This window comes from Canis lupus, chromosome 27, assembly GCF_048164855.1.
Source record: "Canis lupus baileyi chromosome 27, mCanLup2.hap1, whole genome shotgun sequence".
NCBI classification, from domain to species: Eukaryota; Metazoa; Chordata; class Mammalia; order Carnivora; family Canidae; genus Canis; species Canis lupus.
In genome coordinates this window covers 40,566,136-40,585,494 of record NC_132864.1, presented here as the reverse complement: position 1 = coordinate 40,585,494, position 19,359 = coordinate 40,566,136, and the positions used below count along the sequence as shown (strand labels likewise).

At 48.7% G+C, this 19,359-nt stretch overlaps 1 protein-coding gene across 4 annotated transcripts in view; it reads right to left on the bottom strand.

The window, feature by feature from the left end:
* SGMS1 (sphingomyelin synthase 1) overlaps positions 1–19,359 on the bottom strand; it is a 91,833-nt gene that overhangs the window by 30,369 nt on the left and 42,105 nt on the right. For all 4 annotated transcript variants that reach the window (XM_072803723.1, XM_072803720.1, XM_072803722.1 and 1 more), the window contains one exon: positions 3,713–4,482. In XM_072803723.1, the coding sequence (XP_072659824.1) occupies positions 3,713–4,335 (623 nt within the window). In that variant the 5' untranslated portion in view covers positions 4,336–4,482. The remainder of the gene's footprint in view (positions 1–3,712; positions 4,483–19,359) is intronic.

Here is a 19,359-nt window from a genome sequence, read left to right as displayed (position 1 = left end):
GTGGGGCATATGGATGAATGACAAGCGGGATGGGTCCTCTCCCCCTAGGGACTTAGAACCTAGCAGTGAGGGAGACCATTCAGAACGAGTAGAAAGCTCCGTGACGTGAGTGGAGGAGTTAGAGACGAGGTGGGGCAGTCCAGGGGCCAGATCACGAAGGAGCCTGAACGGTGCACAGAGGGACAGGGCCTCCATCAGGGCACCCACACTCAGCACAAAGTGTGAGTGGAAAGAGCTAAAGAATGAGTCAGGACAGACAGAACACAGTGGCTGCCTGTGCGAAAGGAAAAGGAGCCAGTGCAGGTTTCCAGGAAATGCCACTGCCCACCCAGAGGGGAGAAGCTGGAAGACCAACACAGTAACTTGGTACAGGACAAGTTGGGCTCGTGGCACCTGTGACTGCGGAGTGGCACCTTCTCCGGCAGCTCCTGGGGGAGCCCACAGTCCTGTGCCTCTGTCGCCTTCTCTGTCAGGGGCTCGCCACGCCCTGCCCGAGGTCAGGCTCCCGAGTCACGCACCAGTGCCGCCGTGTCGGCTAGATTCACCGTGCATGGAGGGCCCCTGCCGAACCCGTGAGGTCAATGTATTCTCTATCACAATTTCTGTAAACAAGGGATACCTGTTTCGCGGTGAAGTCTGACCCAAATGCAGAGACTCCCCGGGGATTTTTCCTAGGCAGCGGCTTGAAAGTCCAACTGTAATGGGGAGACATTATTTACAGTTTTAACAATCAGAAAGTTCCCGAGGACAGGCGTTCTTGTTCTTTCCGCTCTGCAGTGTCGTGGAAACCCCACAGTGAATGTACGTATATGTATAAACACACATATGTACTAACATGAGGGGGTGCGTTAAGAAGGAAAGGAGGCAACAAATAAATTTCTAAGTAAATGACCAAAACTTAACATTTAACAGTCAAGGACAACGGAGCACGTGCACGGCAGGAGAATACAATGTATCTCAGTGGATACAATGCATCTCAAATTCAGGGTCAAGCTTTCCTACCACCTCCTCCATCTGGATGAAGGGCCTGCTGTTGGGGCATGTTGCCCACACTTTGGTGATCTCATTTCTCAATTAATAAATCATCCTCTACAGTTTGATTCTGGGGGGCTCCATCAGTGAAGCATCTGTCTTGGGCTCAGGTCGTGACCCCGGGGGCCCGGGATCGAGTCCCGCATGGGGCTCCCTGCTCCATGGGGCATCTGCTTCTCCCTCGCCCTCTGCCCTCTGCCCTCTGCTCTGCCTACTTGTATGCTTTCTCTCCCTCTCCATCTGTCTCTGTCCAATAAATAGATAAAATCTTAAAAAAAAAAGTGGAAGACACAGAAGCAAGAACGGATGGGCTGATTCCTTTAAGAGCTCTGAGACTCTTAAGGTCCGAGTAGAATGGCCCTTGGGAATTAGGGGCCAGCAGGCTTCACTCTGAGGAGCTGTGTGAATGGGGCTCCTGAGCAGTAAAGCTCCCGGTGGAGGCTGGGGACCGGGGCCCAGGATTGGGAGGGATGGGCACGGGCAGAGCCAGCCGTCAGCGCTGTTCACCCAGAACAGCTCGAACCCAGAACGTTTCGTAGCTAGAAGGATCCACTTCCCTAACAGAACTGCCATATCTCGAGAGCAAACACCTGGGAGCCAGTGGGGAGGGGGTCCTCTCTGACTATGCAGGGGCCTCCAGAGGCCGGGGCAGGAGGCCAGGGACACACCCAGAAGGCCAGGGGTCAGATTCTCATGCAACAGCTGGCCGCCCCTTCCCACGCCCCCACCCTGCCAGCAGGGGACCTCAGAGAAGACTTCCAAGAATCCTCAGGGGGGCATATCCTGCACAGAATGCTCTGCGGCATTGTATACAGTAGAGAAATCCTCCAGACTAGGAGGTCCTTATTTTACGTGTTGAGAAAAATGAGCTCCGGAGACTCGGAGGCTCGGCCTTAGCACCCAGCACAGTGGAGCACGGTGGGGGCGGGGGCGGGGACCCAGGCGGCCCTGCACCCCGGCACTGGCTTAGGTCTGCCCCAGGTGTGATCAGCAGATTCGCCGCTCACTGCAGGAGCTTAATTCCAAAACACAAATGACCACAGTACCAGTAAAACCTGACATCACAAAGCCTGAAGAGAAACGGTTTGAGAAGGCCCAGCTAAGAGAAACATAAATAGTAATATCCCTAAAGAAGTAATAAACCCTGTGGTGAGGACACTTCTTAGAACAATTTAAAATTATTTAAATGTCACAGTTCTAAAAAAAAATAAAATGAATAAAAGTCACAGTTCTGTGAAACATCTGAACGTGTACATCGTGTGATTGACACATGAGGTCGTCCTCTGGGGCAGTAAACTGCTTATGTGCGAATTTTTATGAAAAATTGGAAGACAAATTCGTAGCACACAAAACAACAGAAATCAGGAAAAACTCAGGAAACATCACTTGAATTGACCTGGCCTTTGTAAAGCAAACTGTGCTGGCATTTTTCTCTAATGGGATTTTGGGGGGGAAATGGCTTGAAAGTCAAAGGCAGATATGAAATCTGGCAGCTGAAAGTAATTAGTAAATTCTGAGCATCTCCCATTTCAAGAGTCTACCCAGTAAGTCTGTTAAAACTCAGCAAGCAAACCACCACGAAGTCTCCCGCCAGATCACACGCAGCCCAGGCCGCGGTTTCTGCTTCAGACTCAGCCTGCTGTGGGACAGACCAACCCCACGGTGAACACGCCCACCTAAACGGCTCCTTCATAAAAGGGTGGGACGGCGCGTGCCGGCACCCGGGCGCTGCACTCCGTCCCACGGGGGAGACCTCACTGCAAGGTGAAAACACAGCAGGAAGAAGACCCATCGGTCCGCGGATACAGTTCAGCAGACTCTCCGTCTGTGTTTTGTTTTCCTGATTCAAGATGATTTCCTTGACATTCAACCGTACTGTGGGTCGTGAACCACGGTCCACTGGACACAGTGCGCTTCCCTGAGACCACTGCCAGCTCGCACACGTGGAAGCCCTAACCATGTCCACGAACAGGAAATGCAGACCCCGACGAGGAGGGCCCACCCGAGGGGTCTGTATTGGGTGCAGAGCCGGGGCGGGAAAGCCACCTTGGCTCCCTGTTACCCTAACAGGAGGCGTCCACGTAGAATCCCGAGAAACCCATGTGGAACGGTCACATGGTACTTCAAGCACCACACGTTCCAGAGGGTGGACAGCCCAGCAGGCTCACCCATGTCCCGAGCACCCACAGCACTCTGGGACCGCTGCTCTGCGCTGTGTGTGCGTGGAACGTCTTCACATACCGACTGCTGAGGGGCCCGCTGTCTGACCGCCTGTGGGACGGCGCGCAGGCCCACCCTCAGCAGTTTATCTGGTGGGCCAAAGACCCCGAGTTTGGGGAGTTTATCTGAGACTCCACAGCCCGTGCTCTCTGGCGGTTTCCTTCCTCGTGAAAACAGAACAACACCGTCTCAATAAGCCCATTCATCACTCTATGAACCTTGTGCAAAACAGCTAATGAACACCAGTATTTCCTTACAGCTGCCAGGGCTTTGGTGGGCATCCCGGGGCAAGCGGTTTAAGAAAATAACAATGAAAATTTAAAAAGGAGCTAGTGGGCTTCGATCCCTGATGCTTGATCACGCTCACCTCCAAACAGTGTGTCTCAGGTGTCCGCATCCGCCAGGAAGACCTCCCTCCCACCGCCCCCAGTCCCAGTCCCAGTGCTCCCGCTTTACTTACTTGTATTTTAAGAGCAGCCACTGAATTAACCAGAGTCCTACGAGGATCATGCCATTAATTTCACAGATAGAAAAGGCCCACTGCACCCTGTTAAAATGGTCAAAAAACGTGTCCGGCAGCGGGGGCTGCACCTCCTTGGGAGGCACTCGCTCGTGGACCACCGAGATCATCACCGTGGTGAGGACGAAGCAGGACAGCGCGTACAGGAAGGCCAGGCACGTCTTGCCCCACTCCATGGGGTACTGGGAGCGCTCGGGCTCGGGCATGGGGATCTTGATCATCTCCTTCCTGTAGCCGTTGGGCACCCCATTGGGCTTGGTCTGCAGGCCAAAGCCGCCCGTGGGGCCGGGGCCGGCCGCCCCTGCGCCCAGGTGCCCGTTGGCATGGCCGTTCTTGTGCGCCTCCATGTGCTGCTCCACCTTCAGCGTCTCGATCAGGTCCAGGAGCCGCTGCCCGCTGTCGGCCGACACGCGGCACAGGGGCGGCCGCGCGAAGTCCTCCCGGGTCAGGCCGATCAGGTCCCGGCCTGTGAAGTGCTCCAGGGGCTCACAGTACTCGGGCATGGCGTGCTCCAGCAGCCAGTCTGCCACCTTCTTGGGGGACCAGTACTCCACCTCCTTCATGGTCCCGGCGGGCGGGGGTCAGCGGTCCCGCGGCGGCGCACCCATGCTGGCCGGCCTCATGCCGGAGGGGGGGGGGGGGGGACGTGCGTGGCAGGGGCACGGGGCGGCTCTGGGCGCTCACCTCATGGCGCCCCCGCCGTCTTCCTTCTGCAGAGGCAAGACACACAGTCAGGAGTGGGCTCTGTGGCAGTCCCTGCAGGGCGCGGCGCCCTGGCCCGTCCCCCACCCCCCAGCCGGCTCATGACCTGAGCGGGCAGGAGGCGACACACCCGGAACAGGTCAGCGGGTCATCGCAAAGGGGCCTGCCGCACAGCCGGACCAAGGCGCTTCCCGGTGAAGGGCACCAGGGTGCTGTGGGGCCGCAATTCCCTCTGTGCTTACCTGCGGCCCGAGACAGCCTGAGACCGTGGCAAGTGTGCCCTGCCTGCCCTGGTCCTGGTGGAGAAAGGCTTTCAGGTGGACGGACCACATGGCATTCAGATACACGGGATAGTCACAGAAAGGCTGAGTCTGAGACCGTCTGGTCCGACGACTTACAGTCACACGTGCAAAAATACCGACTCCCTTTTTCTCTACTTCTCTGCCACCTGTTTTTCTCTACTAAGCACGTATTACTTTTCTAACAATCCCTTATAATTTAAAACAACAAGAAGAGTCAGGAACAAACACCTGGGTCTGTATCATTGTGCTGAGTCGAGTAGGCCGTCAGCAGAAGACCCTAATATGACTCAGCATCTCCTGTGGGTAACCCACTGGGCGAGCCTCCGCCTTCTCATCTGGAAAGGCAGCAACAGTCAGTATCCCCCTCGTGGGGCTGCTGTCGGTACTTTAAAAACCGTATATAAATCTAGCACCAAAAGGAGTCTGCTGATCCATATCCTTTGTTTTTTCTCAAACTTTCTACACTATCCAATAGTTACTGTCTATTTTATCTCACGATGAAAACACCCTAAGAGTGGGCTTTTTTTTTTTTTTTCCTTGAAAGATGAATGCTGTGCTAACTATAAAAAAACCTGCACAGATTTGTAGGCTTAGTGGCTAGAAACCAGTGATGGCCATGTTTCCAAGTGTGCCTTGTAGAAAAATAATCTGATAAAATGCTCAGTGCTTAATAAAAGAAAAATCCAAATTGTCTAGGAACCGTAAACTATAACCTCTCCTAGAGACAGCAGCACGCATTAGCATGTTAGAAGCCCCAGAAAATCCTCCAGTGACAAAACTGGTTAGCAGAATTTCTCAAATGGACTTCACAGGAGTCTGTCCTCCTGGCCACCACTTCTCCTCCCCAGTGACTCCTGTCAACTCCCGATGGAGCTCAACTGGGAGCTAACGACACAAACAAGACCCAGGTCTTCAATTTCAAAGCCCAAACTCAGCTCCACAGAACCCCGAATCAGACACCAGAATGAGGGTGGATGGAGGTCCACTCCCCATTTCCCCATCCAAATAACAATCAATGAAATGGCCGCGAAGCTCAAGATATTTTAAGCCTTGCCCAAAGGTTGGGTGTTCTCTTCTGTTCCACTGCCTTGTGTTACGTGTCCGTCTGCACCCGCCCAGGAGACCCTGAGCAACTGCGGATGAGCTACTGTCTTGAGCATCCACAACGCAAGGGCTCAGAGGTGCTCCCTCTACATGTGCTCACATCTCAGGAAATGTCCCTGACATCTGTCAACATGAGACGCTTCAAAAGAAAAATCCTACCGGAAATGCTACTGACATTGAAAACTGCTTCAAAATAATTTGGAGTTGAGGAGGATAATAAGGTAGATGGTCTTCAGAGAGAATATGAAACCCAAGTGGACCGCTGGCCAACTGAAAAGCCCTACAGAGGAGCCTGGGTCGTCACTAGTACCGCCCAGGGACAAGAAGACACAAGCTGAGTGGAAGTCCCGCCCAATGGTCCTGCAAGAAAGGTGATCTCCTGGTGTCACAGCCCAGGCCTCGCCCCAAATAGTCCTCAGCAGAGTGACAGGACCGGCAAGGGAACCTGCCCATCTTGCAGTGGCTAGGAGAACTCCAGAGAAAACTCCTGGTGGAATGTCCGGGCCCAAGGGCATGAAAGGGCTCCTCCCGTGGGCTCTCACTTCCCCCTGCCCGATGTGGAAGTCTGCCAGGAGGGGCTACCCCTCAAAACCACAGAGACCAGACCGATACCAACGTGTCATTTCACTCCTCTCTGATGAGCAAACTGACAGATACTCCCCTCTGAAGACTTAATCACTTTTACAACAGAAAAACAGCTAATGGTCGGAGATGAGATGGGGCCAGACTCCCACGTGGAGGAAGGAACACAGCCCTACAGAACGAGCCCATCGGGCAGCCTCTGACAGCTGAAGGGACTCCAAAGAGACAGGGAGGTCAGTCACTGGCCTCCTCTGATAACCAGGCCAATGAAATGATTCGCTCCTTAAACCATCCCAGTGCTTCTCCCCAGGTTGGCCTTCTCCATCCAGCGCTCTCCAACAAGTTCCCAATTTGCCCTCAGTCCTTGGGTCCTTCCCAGTCCTGTCCCCTCCCTGAATCCTGACACCACCGGGGTCGGCGACCGTGTACTATAACTGATGTGACTGATGTGAGTGCCCGGGGCCGCAGAGCACGCCAGCCGTGGGGTCGAGGAGCCTGCAACGGACACCCAACCCGGCCACCCCCCTTCCTGGCAGAGGGCTTTAATCCCGCGCCCCTTCCCATGGGCTGCTCCTGCCACGAGGATCTGATCAGGGAAAAGGAATGAAAGCTATTAACGACTCCAAGAAGTAAGTCTTGTTCTTGTTATTCCTGTTTCCTCTTGACCCCCACCCGGGCCCAAGGTGACATCTCCTGAATATGGACTGAGGCTGCCCCTTCCAAATGGCACTTTTAAAAGCCCAATCATTCCGACACACGAGTTCAAACAGCCTTCCAAATTTCATGAGAAAATAAACCTTTGTTTTTCAAGCAAGCTTTGAAGCTTGACTATAAAGGCCTGGATGCTATTTTTGTGCAGACGATTCCAAAATCATGTAAAAGGGGAAAAGGCCATTTCTCTGGAAGTAATTGCCTGGCAGCTGCTCAGCACCTCAAAGGCCACTGCTCAAAGGCAGGAGGACCCCAGGGCCCAGCTGTGGGAGGGGAGGTGGGAGGGTGACTTCCTCCTGGCCTCACACTCTCCCTCTACAATAGAAAGGAATGGAATATACTGTAGCATTTCTACTACCACCCCCACCCTCGTCCAGAAAAGCCACCCTCAATCCCTTACTGGGAGAATGTTAATAAATACTGCATAGCTCAAGTACTCAGACTTGGTCCTCAGAACTCAGAATCCGTAAGAGAATAAAATCTTTACACTCCCCAATACCCAATTATGAGCGATGGAAGAGGGGCTGGAGGGCTCGCTTGTTCATCCCCAAGTTTCGGATGTAAGTAGAGTGAAGTCCAGTGAGGTTGTGAAGCACCTAAACTCTCCTATGTAGCAGAGCTGTCCTGGAGGGAGACAAACACAGCGTGCTTTCCAGGGCCGCCCGCTGCAAACACCCAACAACCTCACAGATGTGAACATAGGTGAGGGGGAGTCTAAGAGTCTTAAAAAAAAAAAAAAATTTAGAGTCCTGTAGGATTAAGGGCAGAAATGACATCACATACTCATTACAGATTCCAAACCCAGCAGGGTTTTCTATCAGACCCCAACTAAGTGAAAAATAAATCTGCTAAAACAATTTGGGTCCAATTATTAGTATAGATATTTTAAGCTTTAAGATTATAAAAGCCATCAGATAATATGCCACAACACACTATAAACTATTTATGGTTGATTATCAAAGCCAGCTCTCTAGAACCAGAAATGTAAGTTAAAGCAATTATCCTGGTAATGAAAACAAAACATTAACCAAACAAAATAACTAAATCATTTATGAATATGCATTTATCCCTACTTGAAAAGCACATACTATATTATCTTATCGTACGGCATTGTCTAGAAATAAGCATTGTTGTGTTAACAAAAAAATACCATACAATTTAACAATGAACACAAGTTTTCAAGAAGTAAAACACCACAGAATGCATAGCACAACTATGGAGCAATTGCTCAGAAAATCTGAGTTCTACTAATTGCTTTGGACCTTATTCTAATCCTACTGCCTCAGTCTCCCATAATGGAACAATTTATTCCATTTGCTTACTGCATTAATTTAGGGAATTTATGCCCAACCGACAGTGCTTTGGATAACACAGAGTGATACATAAAAATATAAGAAATCAGTATACTGAATGTAATTTATTCTTTGAAGATTTGTGGAACTTTTATTTTATTTTATTCTTGCCATGTGAACCTACTTTTGTTTATTTATTTTTATTACTTTTTAATTTATTTTTTATTGGAGTTCAATTTGCCAATATATAGCATATCACCCAGTGCTCATCCCGCCAAGTGCCCCCCTCAGTGCCCGTCACCCAGTCATCCCCACTCCCCCGTCCACCTCCCTTCCACTACCCCTTGTTCATTTCTCAGAGTTAGGTGTCTCTCATGTTCTGTCACCCTCACTGATATTTTCACTCATTTTCTCTCCTTTCCCCTTTTTTTCCTTTCACTATTTTTTATATCCCCCAAATGAATGAGACCATATAATGTTTGTCCTCCGATTGACTTATTTCACTCAGCATAATACCCTCCAGTTCCATCCTTCGTCAACCTTTTAAAATATATGCCATGAAATTAAGAATCGAGTCTTGACTATTTTTTTTAAGGCACATGATGAACCCAAGACTGAATGCACTTACCTGCCGTGTCAGTGAAGAAACTACAGCAAAGTTCCAGATGTTTCTACATGCTGACAGTGGCAAATGAGAGGAGAAAATAGTGTGGGCAAAATTAGTCTTAGAAGCATTCTGTGAGCTGAACTTTCTGCTTCTTGCACCAAATTAGAAACAAAAGCAGAAGTAACACGGAGATTCTGGTCTTCTAGCTCAAATCATCAACTTAGCGCAAGATCAGAATTTAATGAATGTGTAGGAGTTCAGACCTTTAACCCGAAACTACCTGTGGTGCCTTGTTAAAGAGTGACACGAATAAGAAATCGACATTGTTGTTTTGAAACACACGAACTGCCTCTTTGTAAACACTGCAAGTCTAAATGCAAGTCTAAATGAAGGTCTTTACATCCCAGAACTTTCCATAAAAAGCCGCAGTAACCTAATGGACCTTCTAGGGAAGGCAGCCCGCTGCAACACTCAGGAGACAGGTACTCGATTCTTCTCCAGCCCAATGTGGAGAATACGCTTGAATGCTTCCCTCCAATCTAATTAGTTATAGTTTGTTGTTGTTGTTGTCTTGTTTTTTTGCAACTTAACACACAAAGAGTTAACCTAAATAGGCAAGAGTTCACAAAACTGTATTTATCTGAAGAGAAAAGAATGGCTGGAACAACTGCACAGTTTCAGCTGAAGGACCTGCATATTAACGTCGATCTACAGTGGAAGAAACTACGTAGCTTTGATGCCTGAACCTTTCCATGGTCCTTTTATTTCACATTGCTCTGACACGCAGTGTTCACAATTCCAGAGTCAGACTGACTGGCAAACAAAATCGTCCCTTAGAACGAGGTCTATGCTGGCTGATTTTGCTGAGACGGGAGGAGGGCAGGGCTAGGGATCCATGCAGGCCTCTAGGAGAGCCTCAGGCGGTGGCACCTTCTCGCCCCCCACCCGTCTGTGTCTCGATGGCCGAGACCTAGGTTGCAGTGTCTGGAGTGTATTCTCTCTCAGCAGTTGCCCTAGAACTTAACAAACCGACAGCCTCCCTTTATGCGGCCCCTCCAAAATGTCCCATTCCAATTTGGTAGACCCCAATGTTCCAAAAGGAAAGAGAGGAGTCTTGGCTGACAAAAGTAGCACACAGGACGTAACGACAAGAAACCAGCCATGCCGACTGAAACAGGTATCATGGTTCTGGTCCTGCTCGGGTGGTATCGAACACAAAACTGTGCCAATCCATTTCAAGCAGAGTCCTACACCACCAGCGAGACCTGCTAATTCCATTTCCCACACCCTGAGCTTCCAATATGAGTCATCCTGGGACGGAATATAAACATTTAGGAACTAGAAAATTCAAAGAATCATTTATTACAGCAAAAATTAAAAAGACCACCTGAAAGACAAACAATAGGGAAAATTAAATACGGCATCATACCACAGAACACAAGCCTCCCCCTCTAGGACCGGACTAGATTTGTAGAGCTGTAGTGAGACATAGCTACACTTTTGCCAAACAGGTTACAAAAGACAACAATACCATTTCTGTAAACACACTTGTGTCACAACTATTCACTAGAAAGAAGGCTGGAAGGCACGTATCAACTTCTGTCCTTTGGGCAATGAAATTGTAAACTAACTTTCTGCTCACTTTTTTTCAGCGTTCTAATTTCTCTAGTAAACACATATTGCTTGTGTTTAGAGAAGGGTTGTTTTCCCTTCGAGCATATTCTATGCTTTTAAACACAGAGGCCGCACCGTAGAGCACAGAAACGTCCTATGTTAGCTTTCTTTCCAAGTAACAAGTGGGCTTGCGGATTCCCCACGTATTTGGAACCTTTGCCTCCTGTGTGTAACTAGCCCCCGAGTCCTTCCTATTTCCCACACGTCTCGAAGAACGGGCCAGGAGAGGAGCCAAATCATCCACAAGGATAAAGCTGAAATCTCAACCCCAGCGCACCAAGAGATTCCAGTCCAGATACTTCCCGTCTTGCCAGAGAAAAGACAACAACAAACCACCACAACTACACTATTCTACCCTCTCCTGGGTTTCCGATGCCCGCCCACCCAGGTATCTACGGCCAAATGTAAAAGACCGTTTGGAAACTCTGCCCTGCTGCCGTTACAGTAAGGAAGACCGCGCAGACTGCCTGTGACAGCTGTCACCAGGGCTTTCCCCGGGGGTTTCATTCTTAGAACCCAATTACCGAAACTCTGAAGATGATCTATTTCCACTCAACTGATTAATAGCTGCCAACGTCTGAAACCAGCAGGACTATTTTAATATTCATCTGGTTACTCCGTGGTCTTTGAACACAGACTCACTGCAGCAGCACTTGGCAATGTTGGGATATGATCAGTGTGTGCAAGTTCCACGGGCTCTCGCGTCCAGCCTGGGTGTGCAGCGGTGATCTCACCTGCCCCCAGGAGCTGGGAAAGGTACCCCATCGGCTTCTGGTTTAGTTTCTGCCTCCAGTATTCCCTTACTTTATGGCATTTCCCTGCAAACAGTGGACCTGAGCTATACTCATACCCAAGTGGGTAGGACTTCCTTTCACATTCACTGTGTACCTCCCATGTTGTGTCTTCTGCCCAGAGGGCCCTTCACATCCCCCCCACCCAATTTTCGTCCTTGTAGGATTACCACCTTCAGGAAGCCTAGTTTCATCTGCCTTTGAATCTTTTGAGCCTAACACACAGTACATACGTAATAGATGTTTCCCTCTGCCTGTGTCTCTGCCTCTCTCTCTCCTCTGTGTCTTTCATGAATAAATAAATAAAATCTTTAAAAAAAAATGAAGCCAATTTCAAAAAAGATGTCTAACTGACTATCTGCATTTTCCTCTCCTGAAATACCCGTGCAGGGACTTTTTTAAAAAGAGAAAACAGAAAAGGCAAGGCGAGGAGGAGGCCAGGAAGCAGGCGGCGAGTGGGTCACTGACAGAAGCAGATCCAAGGAAGGAGCACTGGGCCCGTGAAGAGGAAAGGTGAGCAGCAGTGTGGTTTACGGAACAGAAGCTTTACAAAGACGAGGAGCTGGTGGCACAGGCACCTTCCACCATGGGGGTAAACGGAGGGCTAGCTAGAAGGCCAGTTAAGAAGTTCCCTCCAGGGCAGCCTGGGTGGCTCAGTGGTTTAGCACTGCCTTCAGCCCAGGGCGTCATCCTGGAGTCACAGGATCAAGTCCCACATCAGGCTCCCTGCATGGAGCCTGCTTCTCCCTCTGCCTGTGTCTCTGCCTCTCTTTCTATTTGTTTCTCGAATAAATAAAATCTTACAAAAAAAAAAAAAAAAAAAGAAGTTCCCTCCAGCTTCTCCCCACACAGCATAGCTGCCACCTCTCTGCCTGCTGAGAACCTGCACCTGTCTTCCTTGGATGGGGGAGATGAACAGCCGCCGGGGCAGGGGACACCGACACAGGTAGAAGCAGGGGTGTCAGGGGCCCTGGACCCGGGGCGTGCTGTCAGGTGAGCGGCCAGCCGGCTCTTGATTTCAGCGCAGGTCACGGTCTCGGGGTCCTGGAATCGAGCCCCGCATCCGGCTCCACGATGAGAGTAGAGTCTGCTTGGAGGTTCTCTTTCTCTGTCCCCCCGACTGTTCTCTAAAATAAGCAAATCTTAAAAAAAAAAAATAATAAGGGGGAAGGAGAGAGAGAGAGATAGCAAGTAGGAGCATTGCACTAAAACAGAGACTAAATAAAACAGATGCCAACAGATGCTAAGTCAGACCTGCCCCAACCCTTTACCTCCCTGGACCCCACAATACTGGCTGCCAGGATGAAAACTTCCAGGCAGGTGAACAGGTACATGTTTCCTCAACACCAGACATTTTATGAGAGAAGAAACATGGATTGTCTTGTATCGAAATCCACAGAAACAAGATTCATGAAAAGTACTTCCGGACAGCATTTTTAGTGCTTCCTCTAAAATACGAATGCTCACAACGAGCACTGGGTGTTATACTATATGCTGGCAAGTCGAATTTAACTTAAAATATATAAAAAAATAAAAATAAAATATGAATGCATAAATAAAAATGAACAGACATTTGAAGAAATGCTCTAATAAAACTGAAAGCTGGAGATCAAAACAGAATAGAACGTGGAAGACACAGACCAAGTACGGAAGCACAATGGTAAGAAAAACTAATATTCACATCCCCAAACAGATGCTATGAACAAAATGGCACATGCACAAAAAGGCATTCAGAGAATTTTAAAGAGAAAGCTCTTTGTGAATTCATGGTAAATATGAAAACCTCACTATATATGAAATTGGAAAAAAAAATCATTAAAAAAAAAACAAAGATGGAAAACGGAAAGAAAAGGTGGAAACATTAAACACGCAATCAAGGGAGTTCCACGTGTGAGTAGTAGGAGCTCATGAGGGCGCAGGAAAAAGCAGATCTCTCAGAGCTTGGGCTACGAATGCCAGATGGAAGCGTTAGTCAAGTGTCCAAGAAACATGGCTGAAAATACAAGTTCCTGCTATTATTATTTGTATATTAATTATCTCAGCGGCGGTGCCTGGGGGGCTCAGTCAGTTGAGCATCTGACTCGATCTGATCCGAGCTCAGGTCTCGATCTCAGGGTCGTGAGTTCAAGCCCCACGCTGGGCTCTGCGCTGGATGCAGAGCCTACTTAAATTAAAAAAAAAAAAAAAATTAAAAAAAAATTTTAAAGGAAAAAAAGAAGCAAGATCTGGAAGGATGTCGTGCCCTCGGCTTGTCGCCCCCTGGCCGTGTTTCCCTCCATCTCTCCCCACACGCAGCTGCTTCCAGTCCACATCCCCAGCCTCCCCCTCCCTTACTGGCATTTCGGTCCCCAGCCATAGGAGCCACTGCAGACTTCAAGCTCGAGGACCAAAGACCACGTCCTTGGAATGAAGGACCACAGGACACGCAACCCCAAGACAGGCTGCCTTGGCAGAAGGTTTATTTTCAGGTGAAGACGATCGACGGAGAGGAAGCAGAGACAGAGAACTGCTCTCTGCCCCCCCCCCAGCTGCCCTAAAGCTGGACCCAAATCTGTAAGGGTTGCCCCCACCCCTCCACCAGGAACCGCAGAAGGGAGTCCAGGGAGAGGAGTGGGACTCAGCCCACACTCCCTTTCCCGTGTAGTGATTCGCTGGCTCGCGTTGCTGCCCTAGATAAGCAAAACGTCTCTCAGCCTTTGTCTTGCCTCCACTGCGAAAATGTACTGTTTCTGTTAAGACGCGGTATTCACCCAAGCTCTTCCCCTTCCTTCCTCCTTGGGGTTCCTCCTCCCTAAGAGCTCCCTGCCTACACGCCAGGCTCCTTAATGAAGTCCTTTGCATTTCTCTCCTGAATCTGCCTTTTGCCAGTCTAATTCACAGGGCCACAGCCAGAGAACCTGAGATGGCTGCAAGGAAAGGGATGCTCTCCCTCCTGGACAGTGGGGTCACACCGCTGCACTGGGCAGTACTATAGAAACACCCAGAATAAAAGTACCATGAGATTTACATGCATTTTGGAGTCCCCAGCCCCCAGTCTCCATCTTCCCAAGATTTCCTAAGTTCAGATTTCCAGTCTATTTCCCCCTTGTCTCACACACCATCAAAACGTGCTGGAGGTTTAAGATTTCAGTTTCTAAAATGCTTCTCTCCCAGAATGCTTCTGTCACCTAGAAGTAGTTAGAAACTCTCATTTAGATGTGTGCTGATGTATGGCCATTTTTAACCATCTATCGGCTTGGGAAGATGGGGGGGGGGGCGGGGATCACCACGCACAACAATAGGACGCAGTAGCAGTAGGACGACACAGGCAGCTACTTTATAGTACGGTGTTGAAGTGGTAGCAGAGTTGGTAGCAGACTGACAGCAGGCTGAAAGGACAGAACACAGTTTTCTGATTAATCTAAAATAAAAAAATCTTATCTACGAGGAAGTGGGGTTTTTTTTTTACAATCCCCTGAGGATCAGAAATACCACAATACCACGTAACTCAAAACTCTTCCATTTCAGTGAGAAAAAGTCTACGCCATCTCTTCTAAACTTATACTTACAGAAATAAATGTAACTCACTGAGGTAAAAGGAAAGCTAATTTAGGGAACATGACCCTGGGGAGTAACACCATGTTCCAAAATTAGCAACAACTCACAGGCTCAGATAGGAGAAATCAAGTTCAAGTCTCTCTCCCAAAATAAATTTCTAATACTTATGTGGACAGCCAGATGAGTGCAAACTATTTTCAGACCAGAGAACATCCAAAGAGGTAAATTCGAAATTGATGGCGCTTACATGTGCATCCCCTGGACAGCCCTTGCTGCGAGGGCGCTGCCTGCGCTCCCCTGCCTGCCTCCTGCCCTGGACCCCTTCTCCTGGTCTCCTGGAGGGAAACAGAATCATGGATCCTGAGAAAGCAAGTGTGGGTCTCCTGTATCTCCACACTCAAAAATGCTGCTTGAAGTAACCCCCCCCAACCCCCCAAACAGCAGTTACACCAACTCTTAGGAAATGAGTATCCGTCTATCCATCAATTCATCAACGTCTCTCTATATACCACTGGCCATGACTTCTTGGTTCTAACTATCTGATAATTTCTCAAACTTCCAGAGCCCACCTTCACTGAGCTTTTTATTTTTTAAATTAAAAATGTTTTCATTTGAGTAGAGTTGACATACAATGTTACTGTAGTTTGAGGCTTACAACACAGTGATTTAACTTCTCTATACATTTCGCTACCCACCGAGCTGTGCTGCTTCCTTCACTGACCGGAGGTCCACGGGATCAAGTGCGGCTGCACAGAAAGGGTGATCCTTACCCATTAATAGCAGGCACCGGAACAGACTCTGCTGGCAAGGGGCTGCAGCTCTGGCTTCGGGCCAAGGGAGAGTGCCACCAGGGGCAGCACGGAGCCCACCAATGCACTGCCCTGCGCCTGGAGCGAGCCAGAAAGGCTGTGGGAGACATCCTCCAACAGAGATCCTGCGCCCAAGCAATACAAGGAGGCCTCGTAATTGCAAGAACCAGGACCTCTCTGCGTTCTCAACCCCGGGATGATACTCCTTCCACCTTATCTGTTGGATTCTCAGGTGCATCTAGTGACCCCACAATCAGTGACCTGGCCAGGGCTGGTTCTGATGAATCACACTCCACAAATCAGAGCTACCCTGCAATCTCACCTAAACAAGGCAACCACTTCAACATGGGTTCTTGCTTCATACAACAATTTAATAAGCTTTATTCTCTGGCTACTTTAACTCAATGCAACAAAATCAGAGCCTTGCAAATGATGAACCCAAATCAGTGATGACAGTTGAACTGTAAAAACATTGTGTAACATCAACCTATGTTGTAAAATTAGTAAGCAAAAGGCATGATGAAAAAAAATAGAAGCTCTGAACAAGCACCGTTAAGGCTGTTGTTCATATGTGGTAAAATACATTCTTTACAAAAAAACACTTCTGGGTACAGCTGACACACAAGGTGACACCAGTTTCAGGGGTGGGACACAGCAGTTCGACATCTCTATGCGTCACGCTGCGCTCACAAGTGTGGCTCCCACGTGTCACCACGTGGCGCAATTACAGTACTAGAGACCCCACACCCTACGCTGAGCCTTCCCTGCCCATGGCGGGTTCGCTCCGTAACTGGAGGTCTGCACCTCCCACTCCCCTCACCCATTTCATCCATCCCTCCCCCACCCACAACCACCAGTTTGCTCTGATGAAAGACATTCTTGACTCGCAAAAAGCTTCAAACATACATCACTGTGCTGTGTTACAGAGAAGTAAATTCACACGGGTCATATGTAAAGTGTTCCCTCAAGTTCACGTGCATTTATGAAGTCTCTAACACGAACCCAAACAGGACGTGGGTGTATGAACCACAGCAGTAGGCAAACAACCATAAAAACGCCAGCTCAAATACTTCGTAAGTCAGGACACTGGGCAAAACGTTTTTCATCTGTCACAGAGGGCAAGTACAAACAACTCTTAAATCAGTTAAAGAAAAGACTTTAAACACAGACCACAAGTACGCCCATCACACACACACACACACACACACACACACACACAGCCAACCAACAAATTCGGAGGAAGAAAGAAGTCAACCTCACCAATTAAAAACAACTGAGCTACTCAGTCACCAAAAATAAAGAACCATAATTTTTAAAACCCCGGCAACTCCACATTCTGTCAATCGCACGTCTGAAGTGTATCCCGCATCCGCTCACGTCTCCTTCCTCCCGTGCGACCACACTTCCAGTGAGTTTCTGCCTTGACCTCCTGCGCTTACCACCCACTCAAACTCCAGCTGCATTCTCCACAAAGCAGACGAGAACTTCTTAAGGTATGCAACGCCTGTCTCTGAGGTCCTGCAGTGCTTCCCACCACTCTAAGAATAAAACCCACGCTTTGTCGTCATGTGGCTTACGAGACCCTTCTTGCCTGTGTGCGGCCACGTGTCACCCCTGCACACTTCCGTGAGGTGAGTCTGCTTCTCGCTCCTGACTGCCTCAGGGCCTTTGAACATGCCTCACTGCTACCCGGGACACTTCTTCACTCAACTTCCAGGCCTCCACTCCTATGTCATCTCTTCAGGCAAGCCTCCTGTGACCATCCGCTCACCTACACCGTCCCACTTAGTGAGTGCCTTTCTGTCCTAGCCAGAATGGAGGCTCCAGGAAGAAAGGCCCTTTGTTGTGTCTTTCCACTCCTGTGTCCCCAGGAGCCAGCACAGTGCTCAGTACGCAGTAGACACTCAGTATAAATCTCTGTTCCACGAATGAAAAAACAAATCCTGGATGAGGAAGGCAGTTGGAAGTATCCAAACTCTAAGAGTGTAGGTCTCAAATGCAAATTCCTCACAGTGTGACAATAAACAGATTATGCTCTTTAAAACTCATTTTTCCCACCTATAAAAAGAGAATGAATCCATAAAATACATCATAGAAACTCATTAAAAATACGTAATTTCTTTTTTTTTTTTTTTTTTTTTAATTTTTTTTTAAATTTATTTATGATAGTCACACAGAGAGAGAGGCAGAGACACAGGCAGAGGGAGAAGCAGGCTCCATGCACCGGGAGCCCGACATGGGATTCGATCCCGGGTCTCCAGGATCGCGCCCTGGGCCAAAGGCAGGCGCCAAACCGCTGCGCCACCCAGGGATCCCAAAATACGTAATTTCTTAAAAAGAAATATAGCTGGGATTTTCAAATGGGAAAACACCCTTTAACCACACCACTCCTTCCTTACAGACTCAGTTCCAGTAGGAGAAGAAAACGACGTTGAGCCCTGCTGGCTTCAGAACTGCCATTCTTTTTTTTTTTTTTTTTTTTTTTTTTTTTAGATTTTATTAATCCACAAGAGATACACACACAGAAAGAGAGGGGGGAGGGCAGAGGGAGAAGCAGGCTCCCTGCAGGGAGCCCGACGTGGGACTTGATCCCGGGACTCCAGGATCACACCCTGGGCTGAAGGTAGATGCTTAACCACTGACCCACCTGGGCTGCCCCAAAACTGCCGTTCTTAAACATGCAAAAGGAACTGCCCATCCCCAGTGATGTGTGAAAAGGAGGTTTGGAGCGGTTTCTTCTTTGCCATAGAGAAAGTAGAGGGAAAATCCAGAGTCAAGGCCACAATACAGAAACCAAAAGTATTCAAAGAAAATTTACAATTTCTTATTCATACAGTGAATTTAAAAAAAACGAACTTTTTTCCTCCAAGTTATAAACACAGTCATTTTCCACCTAAAATTAAGCTGTTATATTTTTCAAAGTTACCAGAATCCTCCTCGGCAGCACATGATCAGGTCTGTAAGAGTATCGCAGTAGGAGATACGATATCGTTGTGAGAAAACAGGAGACCTTATAGATGTTTCCCAACAACTTCAGAAAGTACGAGAACTTCTAGATCCTTTACAGATGGATCTGCAGCCCGGCGGAGACCCTGGCTGGAGTATCACCAGAGAACACAGGCACCCCTGAGCAACACGGGGTCAGGCCGGCATGTCCCTAAGTATTCCGCGCCTGAGAGAGCTTGGCCACTAGAACAGACGTGCGGGTGTTGGCCCTGGAGTTGGGATTTTTTTTAATGCCCAGATTACGGAATGCTCTTTTTTCTCTTCCCAAGACTCTGTATGCTTAACACATAATCCGTTTGAGGAAATGTCAGCTTCACATACAATGAGAACATCATGTTATCATAACCTGAAAAGGTGGCCGGGCTCATTAAAAGCATTTCACCATCTCGTCAAATGGTCTAAAGATGTAAACTGTGAGACCAAACAATTTAACTTCCAAATGTCACAGGTTATTTCAGTACAGAAGAGAA